The sequence below is a fragment of the Hypanus sabinus genome, chromosome 3 (genome assembly GCF_030144855.1).
Source record: "Hypanus sabinus isolate sHypSab1 chromosome 3, sHypSab1.hap1, whole genome shotgun sequence".
Classification (NCBI taxonomy): domain Eukaryota; kingdom Metazoa; phylum Chordata; class Chondrichthyes; order Myliobatiformes; family Dasyatidae; genus Hypanus; species Hypanus sabinus.
This window is the reverse complement of record NC_082708.1, coordinates 2,749,275-2,763,412: the sequence shown is the minus strand read 5'-3', so window position 1 is coordinate 2,763,412 and position 14,138 is coordinate 2,749,275. Positions and strand designations below refer to the sequence as shown.

The following is a 14,138-nucleotide window of genomic DNA, read 5'->3' as shown; positions in this document are numbered from 1 at the left end:
CAAAAGGACAATGTTATGGTAGTCATGGGAGATTTTAACATGCAGGTCAATTGGGAGAATCAGGTTGGAAATGGATCTCAAGAGAGAGTTTGTTGAATTCTAAGAGATGGCTTTTTAGAGCAGTTTGTCATTGACCCTACCAGGGGATCAGCTATACTGGATTGGGTGTTATTTAATGAACTAGTGGCAATAAGGAAGCTTAAGGTAAAAGAACCCTTAGGAACCTGTGATCACAACATGATTGTGTTCAACTTAAAATCTGATAGGGAGAAAGTAAAGTCTGACGTAGCAGTATTTCAGTGGAGTAAGGGAAATTACAGTGGTTTGAGAGAGGAGTTGACCGAAGTAAATTGGAAGGAGCTGCTGGCAGGGATGTCAGCAGAGCAGCAATGGCGTGCGTTTCCGGGTAAAATGAAGAAGATGCAGTACATGTGTATTTCACAAATGAAGAAATACTCGAATGGTAAAATAGTATAACCTTGGCTGACAAGGGAGGTCAAAGTTATTGTAAAGGCAAAAGAAAGGGCCTACAATAAAGCAAAAATTAGTGGGAAGATAGAAGATTGGGGAGTTTTTAAATACCTACAGAGAGCAAGTAAAACAATTATTAGAAAGGAAAGATGAACTATGAAAGCAAGCTGGCAAATAATATCAAAGTTGATAGTAAAAGTATTTTCAAATATGTTAAAAATAAAAGTGAAATGAGAGTGAATATAGGACCACTAGAAAATGAGGCAGGAGAAATAATAATGGGGGACAAGTAGATGGCTGATGAACTAAAGGAGTATTTTGCTTCAGTCTTCACTGTGGAAACAGACTGGCAGTATGACTGATGTTGTAGTGTGTGAAGTGGGTGCAATTACTGTTATAAGAGAGATGGTGCTCAAAACGCTGAAAGACCGAATGGTATACATCACCCAGACCAGAGGAACTGCACTCTAGGGTTCTAAAATAGTGTTAGAGATTGTGGTGGCATTAGAAATGATCTTTCAAAACTCATAGGACTCTAGCATGGTACCAGAGGATTGGAAAATTGCAAATTGTTACTCCACTCTTTAAGAAAGGAGGAAGGCAGCAGAAATTAAATTATAGACCAGTTAGCCTGACCTCAGTGGTTGGGAAGATGTGGAGTCAATTGTTAAGGATGAGGTGATGGAGTACTTGGTGACACAGGATGAGATAGGACAAAATCAGCATGGTTTCCTTCAAGGAACATCCTGCCGGAAGAATCTGTTGGAATTCTTTGAGGAGATTACAAGAAGGATAGATAAAGGGGATGCAGTGGATGTTGTACATTTGGACTTTCAGAAGGACTTTGACAAGGTGCCACACATGAGGCTGCTTACCAAGAGCCCATGGTATTACAGGAAAGTTACTAACATGGTTAGAACATTGGCTGATTGGTAGGAGGCAGTGAGTGGAAATAAAAGGATCCTTTTCTGGTTGGCTCAGTGACTAATGGAGTTCCGCAGGGGCTGGTGTTGGGACCACTTCCTTTTATGCTATATTTAAATGATTTAGATGATGGAATAAATGGTTTTGTTGCCAGGTTTGCAGGTGATACAAGGATTGGTGGAGAGGCAGGTAGTGTTGAGGAAAAAAGTAGGATGCAGAAGGACTTAGAAAGATTAGGAGAATGGGCAAGAAATCAGCAAATGAAATACAATGTTGTAAAATGCATGGTCATGTACATTGGTAGTAGAAATAAATGTGTGGACTATTTTCTAAATGGGGAGAAAATCCAGGAATCTGTGATGCAGAGGGACTTGGGAGTCCTTGTGCAGAACACTCTAAAGGTTAACTTGCAGGGAAGTTGGTGGTGAGGAAGGCAAATGCCATGTTAACATTCATTTCAAGAGGTCTAGAATACAAGAGCAGGGATGTGATGCTGAGGCTTTATAAGGCACAAGTGAGGCCTCACCTTGAGTATTGTGAACAGTTTTGGTATCCTCATCTTAGCAAAGATGTGCTGGCATTGAAGAGGTTCCAGAGAAGGTTCACAGGGATTATTCCAGGAATGAAAGGGTTATCATATGAGGAACGTTTGATGGCTCAGGGTCTGTACTCGCTCGAATTCAGAAGGATGAGGGGGTATCTCTTAGAAACCTTTTGAATATTGAAAGGACCAGAGTAGATGTGGAAAAGATGTTTCCCATGGTGGGAGAGTCTAGGACAAGCAGGCACAGCCTCAGGATATAGGAGCGCCCTTTCAGAACAGAGTTGAAAAGAAATTTCTTTAGCCAAAGTAGGTGAATTTGTGGAATTTGTTGCCCATGCAGCTGTGAAAGGTGTATTTAAGGCAGAGATTGATAGGTTCTTGATTGGACATTTCATCAAAGGTTATGGGGAGGAGGCTGGGAACTGGGGTTGAGGAGGAGATAGAAAAAAGGATCAGCCATGATTGAATTGCAGAGTGGATTCAATGGGCCAGATGGCCGATTCTGCTCCTGTTTTGTGGTCTTATGGCCAGAAGGTGTTTACACTTCTAGGTGTTTGTGGGGCTCATCATCAACCTTTGGCTACTCATCTAGGAGAAGAAAAATTGATCTCAAACCTCTGCTGCTTTGCAGCTAAACCCATTCATGGGGGAGGAATAACGCAGAGCTGAAGTCCTGAAGAAAGTCCTTCATTGCGTTCAACGCTGGCTGGCTTCTCCTACTATGCCGCTGAAGCCAAACTTTATAACTCTCTGCCATTCCTTTCGATTCATCAGCTGTGTGGAGAGGAGTGAACTGCTGCATGGGCAACAGCTTGCTCTCCATATCATACAACCCTGGCTAGCTAGGACGCCATACCTATGGTCGACCCCGAGCAACAGAGGCCTTGAGGGTGGTAGTGGGGTGATTCTCTGACAAGGGGAGGGGCAGTGATGGTGATGAGTTCAAACACCCACCAACCAATGGCGGACTTCTTTCAGTCTTCTTTCAGCCAGAGACTCATTCCACCGAGATGTAACACTGAGCGTCATAGGAAGTCATTCCTGCCTGTGGCCATCAAACTTTACAACTCCTCCCTCGGAGTGTCTGACACCCTGAGCCAATAGGCTGGTCCTGGACTTATTTCCACTTGGCATAATTAACTTATTATTATTTAATTATTTATGGTTTTATATTGCTATATTTCTACACTATTCTTGGTTGGTGTGGGTGTAACGAAACCCAATTTCCCTCGGGATCAATAAAGTATGTCTGTCTGTCTGTGGGAGGAATCACGAATTGGGATTAGGGATATTGGCTGCAACAGCTGGGTTATTAGAGGAAACATCTGCCTCCCCAACACTCCTTAGGAAGGACGTGAGTCTTCCTTCAGCCTCACATCCACTGCAAGTCTGCAAACCCCTTCCCCCACCTCAGTGTTGCAGTCCTGAGAGCATTTGCCCTTCTCCGAGGCATCTCCAGTTGATTGACTAGGGAGGGGTGTCTCTAAATTGATTCAGGGTCAAAGGAGTGAGACCCAGTGTCAGCGAGGCTGCAGTACAGCATAGGAACAGACCCTTCAGCCCACAATGTGGTGCTGACCCAAATAAATTAATAATCAAATAGACAACTAAACATTCCTCTTTGATTCAGATTCAAGGCTCTTAACTTTCAACATTGTTTACTGTCTTTCCAGTACACAAGTGTAAAGGAGAATGAAATAATTGATGTTCCAGATCTGATACAGCACAAAAAAACCACAATAAGATAAAGAAAACAATAATAATACACATTAAATATAAATACATAAAATAGCTTATATACACTGATTGATTGTGTGTCCATAAAGAGACACTAGGCACAGGAGTGACTGTACACAAGTTGACTGACAGGAAATGATGAAGTAGTGGTGGTTGGGGTGTGGAGGGGTGGGTTAGTGGTGGTTGGGGGTGTGGAGGAGTGGGTTAGTGGTGGTTGGGGGTGTGGAGGGGTGGGTTAGTGGTGGTTGGGGGTGTGGAGGAGTGGGTTAGTGGTGGTTGGGGTGTGGAGGGGTGGGTTAGTGGTGGTTGGGGTGTGGAGGGGTGGGTTAGTGGTGGTTGGGTGTGTGGAGGGGTGGGTTAGAGGTGGTTGGGGGTGTGGAGGGGTGAGATAGTGGGTGGAGGTGTTGATCAGCCTCACTGCTTGGGGAAAGTAACTGTTTTTGAATCTGTCGGTCCTGGTGTGGATGTGACGTAGCCTCCTCCCTGATGGGAGTGGGACAAACAGTCCGTGAGCAGGGTGGCTGGGATCTTTCACGGTGCTACTGATATGCTATGCTGATATGGTTACTGATGGCACTTTCCACCTGACAGATGAGTTTGTGTGGCGGGGGTTCCGGGGGCAACCACAGCTGATGCACAGCATCTGGCAGCAGCTGCCCACTCACCTCGATGCTGCCTTCCGCATGCATGACTCCAACCACCCAGATCATCACAACAGGACCTTCTTTTTCAAGGTGGGTCCCGTGGTCATCAGTCAGAGAGGGTGGGGGAAGTGTCACTGTCACTGGACAGAGGAGGTCCCAAGTCACTGGTCTGTGGGAGGGAGGTGTCCCATGGAACTTGTTTCTGCAAGGGCCAAGTCATTGGGTGTACTTAGGACAGGAATTGATAGTTCTTTACTGGTAAGAGTGGGGAGCCAAAGAGAGAAGAGATTGCTGAGTGTCTGGTGATGATCTTGACATCATCAATGGAGACAGGAAAGGTTCCATAGGATTGGAGGGTTACGGATGTTGTTTCCTTATTCAAAAAAAAGAGGAGATATAGCCCAGGAAATTATAGATCAGTGAATCTTATTTCAGTGGTTGGTAAGTTGATGTTAAAGATCTTGAGAGGCAAGATTTATTTAGATTTGGAGAGGCATAATATGATTAGGAATAGTCAGCATGGCTTTGTCAAAGGCAGGTTGTGTCTTACGAGCCTGATTGAATGTTTTCAGGATGTGGCTGAACACATTGATGAAGGTAGAGCAGCAGATGGAGTGTGTATGGATTTCAGCAAGGCATTTGACAAGGCACCACATGGAAAGTTTATTAAGAATGTAAGGAGGCATGGGATCCAAGAGGACATTGCTTTGTGGATCCAGAACTGGCTTGCCCACAGAAGGCAAAGAGTGGTTGTAGATGGGTTACATTCTGCATCGAGGTTGGTGACACAAAGGTTGGGGGTGTTGTGGATAGTGTGGAGGGCTGTCAGAGGTTACAGTGGGACATTGATAGGATGCAAAACTGGGCTGAGAAGTGGCAGATGGAGTTCAACCCAGATAAATGTGAGATGGTTCATTTTGGTAGGTCTATTACAATGCCAGTATAGTATTAATGGCAAGACTGTTGGCAGTGTGGAGGATCAGAGGGATCTTGGGGTCCGAGTTGATAGGACACTCAAAGCTGGTACGCAGGTTGGCTCTGTGGTTAAGAAGGCATACGGTACATTGACCTTCATCAATTGTGGGATTGAGTTTAGGAGCTGAGAGGTAACGTTGCAGCTATATAGGACCCTGTCAGACCTCACTTGGAGTACTGTGCTCAGTTCTGGTCACCTCACTACAGGAAGGACGTGGAGACCATAGAAAGGGTGCAGAAGAGATTTACAAGGATGTTGCCTGGATCGGGGAACGTGCCTTATGAGAATAGGTTGAGTGAACTCGGCCTTTTCTCCTTGGAGTGGCAGAGGATGAGAGGTGACCTGTTAGAGGTGTATAAGATGATGAGAGGCATTCATCGTGTGGATAGTCAGAGGCTTTTTCCCAGGGCTGGAATGGCCAACAAGAGAGGGCACAGTTTTAAGGTGATTGAAAACCTTAAGCAGGTTTTCAAAGCTTGCAGAGAGATTTAGGCCGGTTAGAAGAGTGGGCTGAGTGATGGCAGATGGAGTTTAATGCTAATAAGTGTGAGGTGCTACATTTTGGTAGGAATAATCCAAATAGGACATACATGGTAAATGGTAGGGCATTGAGGAATGCAGTAGAACAGAATGATCTAGGAATAATGGTGCATAGTTCCATGAAGGTGGAATCTCATGTGGATAGGGTGGTGAAGAAAGCTTTTGGTATGTTGGCCTTTATAAATCAGAGCATTGAGTATAGGAGTTGGGATGTAATGTTAAAATTGTACAAGGCATTGGTGAGGCCAAATTTGGAGTATTGTGTACAGTTCTGGTCACCGAATTATAGGAAAGATGTCAGCAAAATAGAGAGAGTACAGAGAAGATTTACTAGAATGTTACCTGGGTTTCAGCACCTAAGTTACAGAGTAAAGTTGAACAAGTTAGGTCTTTAAACTTTGGAGCGTAGAAGGTTGAGGGGGGACTCAATAGAGGTATTTAAAATTAAGAGGGGGATAGATACAGTTGACGTGGATAGGCTTTTTCCATTGAGAGTAGGGGAGATTCAAACAAGAGGACATGAGTTGAGAGTTTGGGGGCAAAAGTTTAAGGGTAAGACGAGGGGGAACTTCTTTATTCAGAGAGTGGTAGCTGTGTGGAATAAGCTTCCAGTAGAAGTGGTAGAGGCAGGTTCAATTTTGTCATTTAAAGTAAAATTGGATAGGTATATGGACAGAAAAGGAATGGAGGGTAATGGGCTGAGTGCAGGTTGGTGGGACAAGGTGAGAGTAAGTGCTCGGCACGGACTAGAAGGGCTGAGATGGCCTGATTCCCTGCTGTAATTGTTATATGGTTATATGTCATATGGAAGTAGGTACAGGGGAGATGTCAGGGGTAAGTTTTTTTACACAGAGAGTGGTGAGAGTGTGGAATGGGCTGCCAGCGACAGTGGTGGAGGTGGATACGATAGGGTCTTTTAAGAGACTGCTGGACAGGTACATGGAGCTTAGAAGAACAGAGGGCTCTGGGTAATCCTGGGTAATTTCTAAAATAAGTACATGTTCCACACAGCATCGTGGGCCAAAGGGCCTTTATTGTCCTGTGGGTTCTTTACGTTTCTTTTATGGAGAGAAGGTGGAAAAATGGGGTTGATAAGAAATTCAGCCACAATGGAGCAGATTCAATAGGTTGAATGGCCTAATCCATAACCTGTGGTCCACTGACAGGAGTGCTGAGCCTTGCTTAGAGTATGTGCCCAGACACAACAATCTTCTAAAAATATTCTAACAGATAGGTTGGGCTAACTATGGCTTTTCTCTTTGGAGCGAAGGAGGATGAGAGGTGACTTGACACAGGGGTACAAGATGACAAGAGGCATAGATAGAGTGAACAGTCAGAGACTTCTTCCCAGGGTGGAAATGACTAATACTAAGGGTCATACTGTAATCTTAAGGTGATTGGACGAATATTTAGGGAGGATGTCAGAGATAGGTTTTTTTTTACAGAGAGTGGTGGGTGTGTGGAACACACTGCCAGGGGTGATGTAGAGGCAAGTACATTAGGGACATTTAAGAAAATCTTAGATAGGCATGTGGATAATAGAAAAATGCAGGGTTATGTGAGAGGGAAGGGTTCGACTGATCTTTGAATAGGTTAAAAGGTCGGCACAACATGGTAGGATGAAGGGGCTGTGATGTCCTGTGTTCTCTCTATTATCTAACTTCACCTGTTCTCACAACCATTTTACCGACACCAAGACAGTGTGTGATCTTCCTTGTGAAAACATCTCATGCTCTCAGGCTGTAAAAAAATCACTTGCTGCTTCTTTGGGCTGGAGAGATCATCATGATGTATCTTTTTATTCTGGGTGGGGGGGTGGGGATGGCACTACGTACTGCGTTTTGACAGAACGTTTGCACACGCCAACTTGGGCGCGAATACCATAGGTTTGCCAGCCCTGGTGAGGCAATGTCGATGTTGAGGGTCTCAGACACTGCAAGAGCAGGAACAGGTGGGGGAGATGAGAGCAATGGTCACTAGCATAGCAGTTAGCACAACGCTTTACAGCGCCACCCATCGCGATCCGGCTTCAATTCCTGCCGCTGTCCGGAAGGAGTTTCTACGTTCTCCCTGTGACCGTGTGCGTCTCCTCCGGGTGTTCTGGGTTGCTCCCACATTCCAAGCTATACGGTTAGGGTTAGTGAGTGTTGGGATGCTACGTTAGCACCGGAAGCATGGCAGACTAGTGGCGTGTCCCCAGAACATCCTCGTTCTGTGCTGGTCGTTGGCGCAAATGACGCATTTCACTGCACGATTCAGTGTACGTAAGAGCATATGATATTGGAGCAGAATTCGGCCATTCGGCCCATCGAGTCTGTTCCACCATTCCATCACGGCTGATTTATAATCCCTCTCAACACCGTTCTCCTGCCTTCTCTCTGCAATTTTTGACACCCTGACTAAACAAGAACCTATCAATGCCTGCTTTAAATATACCCAATGTCTATAAAACTAATCAGGCGAGCCAGTGTTTCAGACACATCACAAAGCTAATCTGTTCAATCTCGAGGGATGAGAAGGGTGGTGGTGCTGGGTGGGGAGGGGTGAGTGTGGGTGCCCACGGTGGTTTGGCTGTCGCATTAACTGGTTCTGGTCAGAGATCTGGGCCTGGGCTGGTCACAGACTCAATCTGGTGTAAGGGAGTTGGTCACCGTGACATGTAGAATGGGGTTGATGGCCTGACACTCTCAAATGTGTCATCAGTCTGACCCACTGCACACTCCAATCCCCAGGGGGAACATGTCTGGCAGTATCTCGGCAACACTCTGGAAGGCAAATTCCTGATCCGTGACAAATTCCCAGGAGTTCCGGACAACCTTGGTGGAGCAATGGAGTGTCTCCAGGGGGACTGCATGAAGAACTCCATTCTGTTTTCCAAAGGTGAAGTTTCAGCTTCTTGCTGCTCTCTTCCGTAATGTTTCCATCAAAGATCAGAGGATCAGGAGATCCCGTGTTCAACACACATGGATCACGTCTGTACTCACACGGTCCACTCCCCACACAATCTGTGTATCACACACATGGATCACGTCTGTACTCACATGGTCCACTCCCCACACAATCTGTGTATCACAGACATGGATCACGTCTGTACTCACACAGTCCACTCCCCACACAATCTGTGTATCACACACTTGGATCACGTCTGTACTCACACGGTCCACTCCCCACACAATCTGTGTATCACACACTTGGATCACGTCTGTACTCACACGGTCCACTCCCCACACAATCTGTGTATCACAAACACTTGGATCACGTCTGTACTCACACGGTCCACTCCCCACACAATCAGTGTATCACACACTTGGATCACGTCTGTACTCACACAGTCCACTCCCCACACAATCTGTGTATCACACACTTGGATCACGTCTGTACTCACATGGTCCACTCCCCACACAATCTGTGTATCACACACTTGGATCACGTCTGTACTCACACAGTCCACTCCGCACACAATCTGTGTATCACACACACATGGATCACGTCTGTACTCACACGGTCCACTCCCCACACAATCTGTGTATCACACACACATGGATCACGTCTGTACTCACACGGTCCACTCCCCACACAATCTGTGTATCACACACATGGATCATGTCTGTACTCACATGGTCCACTCCCCACACAATCTGTGTATCACAGACATGGATCACGTCTGTACTCACACAGTCCACTCCCCACACAATCTGTGTATCACACACTTGGATCACGTCTGTACTCACACGGTCCACTCCCCACACAATCTGTGTATCACACACTTGGATCACGTCTGTACTCACACGGTCCACTCCCCACACAATCTGTGTATCACAAACACTTGGATCACGTCTGTACTCACACGGTCCACTCCCCACACAATCAGTGTATCACACACTTGGATCACGTCTGTACTCACACAGTCCACTCCCCACACAATCTGTGTATCACACACTTGGATCACGTCTGTACTCACATGGTCCACTCCCCACACAATCTGTGTATCACACACTTGGATCACGTCTGTACTCACACAGTCCACTCCGCACACAATCTGTGTATCACACACACATGGATCACGTCTGTACTCACACGGTCCACTCCCCACACAATCTGTGTATCACACACACATGGATCACGTCTGTACTCACACGGTCCACTCCCCACACAATCTGTGTATCACACACATGGATCATGTCTGTACTCACACGGTCCACTCCCCACACAATCTGTGTATCACACACTTGGATCACGTCTGTACACACACGGTCCACTCCCCACACAATCTGTGTATCACAAACACTTGGATCACGTCTGTACTCACACAGTCCACTCCCCACACAATCTGTGTATCACACACACATGGATCACGTCTGTACTCACACGGTCCAGTCCCCACACAATCTGTGTATCACACACTTGGATCACGTCTGTACTCACACGGTCCACTCCCCACACAATCAGTGTATCACACACTTGGATCACGTCTGTACTCACACGGTCCACTCCCCACACAATCTGTGTATCACACACACTTGGATCACGTCTGTACTCACACGGACCACTCCCCACACAATCTGTGTATCACACACACATGGATCACGTCTGTACTCACACGGTCCACTCCCCACACAATCAGTGTATCACACACTTGGATCACGTCTGTACTCACACGGTCCAGTCCCCACACAATCTGTGTATCACACACTTGGATCACGTCTGTACTCACACAGTCCACTCCGCACACAATCTGTGTATCACACACATGGATCACGTCTGTACTCACACGGTCCACTCCCCACACAATCTGTGTATCACACACATGGATCACGTCTGTACTCACACGGTCCACTCCCCACACAATCTGTGTATCACACACTTGGATCACGTCTGTACTCACACGGTCCACTCCGCACACAATCTGTGTATCACACACATGGATCACGTCTGTACTCACACAGTCCACTCCCCACACAATCTGTGTATCACACACACATGGATCACGTCTGTACTCACACAGTCCACTCCCCACACAATCTGTGTATCACACACACTTGGATCACGTCTGTACTCACACAGTCCACTCCCCACACAATCTGTGTATCACACACTTGGATCACGTCTGTACTCACACGGTCCACTCCCCACACAATCTGTGTATCACACACTTGGATCACGTCTGTACTCACACGGTCCACTCCCCACACAATCTGTGTATCACAAACACTTGGATCACGTCTGTACTCACACGGTCCACTCCCCACACAATCAGTGTATCACACACTTGGATCACGTCTGTACTCACACAGTCCACTCCCCACACAATCTGTGTATCACACACTTGGATCACGTCTGTACTCACATGGTCCACTCCCCACACAATCTGTGTATCACACACTTGGATCACGTCTGTACTCACACAGTCCACTCCGCACACAATCTGTGTATCACACACACATGGATCACGTCTGTACTCACACGGTCCACTCCCCACACAATCTGTGTATCACACACACATGGATCACGTCTGTACTCACACGGTCCACTCCCCACACAATCTGTGTATCACACACATGGATCATGTCTGTACTCACATGGTCCACTCCCCACACAATCTGTGTATCACAGACATGGATCACGTCTGTACTCACACAGTCCACTCCCCACACAATCTGTGTATCACACACTTGGATCACGTCTGTACTCACACGGTCCACTCCCCACACAATCTGTGTATCACACACTTGGATCACGTCTGTACTCACACGGTCCACTCCCCACACAATCTGTGTATCACAAACACTTGGATCACGTCTGTACTCACACGGTCCACTCCCCACACAATCAGTGTATCACACACTTGGATCACGTCTGTACTCACACAGTCCACTCCCCACACAATCTGTGTATCACACACTTGGATCACGTCTGTACTCACATGGTCCACTCCCCACACAATCTGTGTATCACACACTTGGATCACGTCTGTACTCACACAGTCCACTCCGCACACAATCTGTGTATCACACACACATGGATCACGTCTGTACTCACACAGTCCACTCCCCACACAATCTGTGTATCACACACACATGGATCACGTCTGTACTCACACAGTCCACTCCCCACACAATCTGTGTATCACACACACTTGGATCACGTCTGTACTCACACAGTCCACTCCCCACACAATCTGTGTATCACACACTTGGATCACGTCTGTACTCACACGGTCCACTCCCCACACAATCTGTGTATCACACACTTGGATCACGTCTGTACTCACACGGTCCACTCCCCACACAATCTGTGTATCACAAACACTTGGATCACGTCTGTACTCACACGGTCCACTCCCCACACAATCAGTGTATCACACACTTGGATCACGTCTGTACTCACACAGTCCACTCCCCACACAATCTGTGTATCACACACTTGGATCACGTCTGTACTCACATGGTCCACTCCCCACACAATCTGTGTATCACACACTTGGATCACGTCTGTACTCACACAGTCCACTCCGCACACAATCTGTGTATCACACACACATGGATCACGTCTGTACTCACACAGTCCACTCCCCACACAATCTGTGTATCACACACACATGGATCACGTCTGTACTCACACGGTCCACTCCCCACACAATCTGTGTATCACACACATGGATCATGTCTGTACTCACATGGTCCACTCCCCACACAATCTGTGTATCACAGACATGGATCACGTCTGTACTCACACAGTCCACTCCCCACACAATCTGTGTATCACACACTTGGATCACGTCTGTACTCACACGGTCCACTCCCCACACAATCTGTGTATCACACACTTGGATCACGTCTGTACTCACACGGTCCACTCCCCACACAATCTGTGTATCACAAACACTTGGATCACGTCTGTACTCACACGGTCCACTCCCCACACAATCAGTGTATCACACACTTGGATCACGTCTGTACTCACACAGTCCACTCCCCACACAATCTGTGTATCACACACTTGGATCACGTCTGTACTCACATGGTCCACTCCCCACACAATCTGTGTATCACACACTTGGATCACGTCTGTACTCACACAGTCCACTCCGCACACAATCTGTGTATCACACACACATGGATCACGTCTGTACTCACACGGTCCACTCCCCACACAATCTGTGTATCACACACACATGGATCACGTCTGTACTCACACGGTCCACTCCCCACACAATCTGTGTATCACACACATGGATCATGTCTGTACTCACATGGTCCACTCCCCACACAATCTGTGTATCACACACTTGGATCACGTCTGTACACACACGGTCCACTCCCCACACAATCTGTGTATCACAAACACTTGGATCACGTCTGTACTCACACAGTCCACTCCCCACACAATCTGTGTATCACACACACATGGATCACGTCTGTACTCACACGGTCCAGTCCCCACACAATCTGTGTATCACACACTTGGATCACGTCTGTACTCACACGGTCCACTCCCCACACAATCAGTGTATCACACACTTGGATCACGTCTGTACTCACACGGTCCACTCCCCACACAATCTGTGTATCACACACACTTGGATCACGTCTGTACTCACACGGACCACTCCCCACACAATCTGTGTATCACACACACATGGATCACGTCTGTACTCACACGGTCCACTCCCCACACAATCAGTGTATCACACACTTGGATCACGTCTGTACTCACACGGTCCAGTCCCCACACAATCTGTGTATCACACACTTGGATCACGTCTGTACTCACACAGTCCACTCCGCACACAATCTGTGTATCACACACATGGATCACGTCTGTACTCACACGGTCCACTCCCCACACAATCTGTGTATCACACACATGGATCACGTCTGTACTCACACGGTCCACTCCCCACACAATCTGTGTATCACACACTTGGATCACGTCTGTACTCACACGGTCCACTCCGCACACAATCTGTGTATCACACACATGGATCACGTCTGTACTCACACAGTCCACTCCCCACACAATCTGTGTATCACACACACATGGATCACGTCTGTACTCACACAGTCCACTCCCCACACAATCTGTGTATCACACACACTTGGATCACGTCTGTACTCACACAGTCCACTCCCCACACAATCTGTGTATCACACACACTTGGATCACGTCTGTACTCACACAGTCCACTCCCCACACAATCTGTGTATCACACACACATGGATCACATCTGTACTCACACGGTCCACTCCCCACACAATCAGTGTATCACACACTTGGATCACGTCTGTACTCACACGGTCCA

At 47.0% G+C, this 14,138-nt stretch overlaps 1 protein-coding gene across 1 annotated transcript in view; it reads left to right on the top strand.

The window, feature by feature from the left end:
• The window catches only part of hpxa (hemopexin a), a 50,077-nt gene that overhangs the window by 20,577 nt on the left and 15,362 nt on the right, over positions 1-14,138 (top strand). The window contains exons 5-6 of the mRNA XM_059963525.1: positions 4,268-4,410; positions 8,569-8,716. Of these exons, the coding sequence (XP_059819508.1) occupies positions 4,268-4,410; positions 8,569-8,716 (291 nt within the window). The remainder of the gene's footprint in view (positions 1-4,267; positions 4,411-8,568; positions 8,717-14,138) is intronic.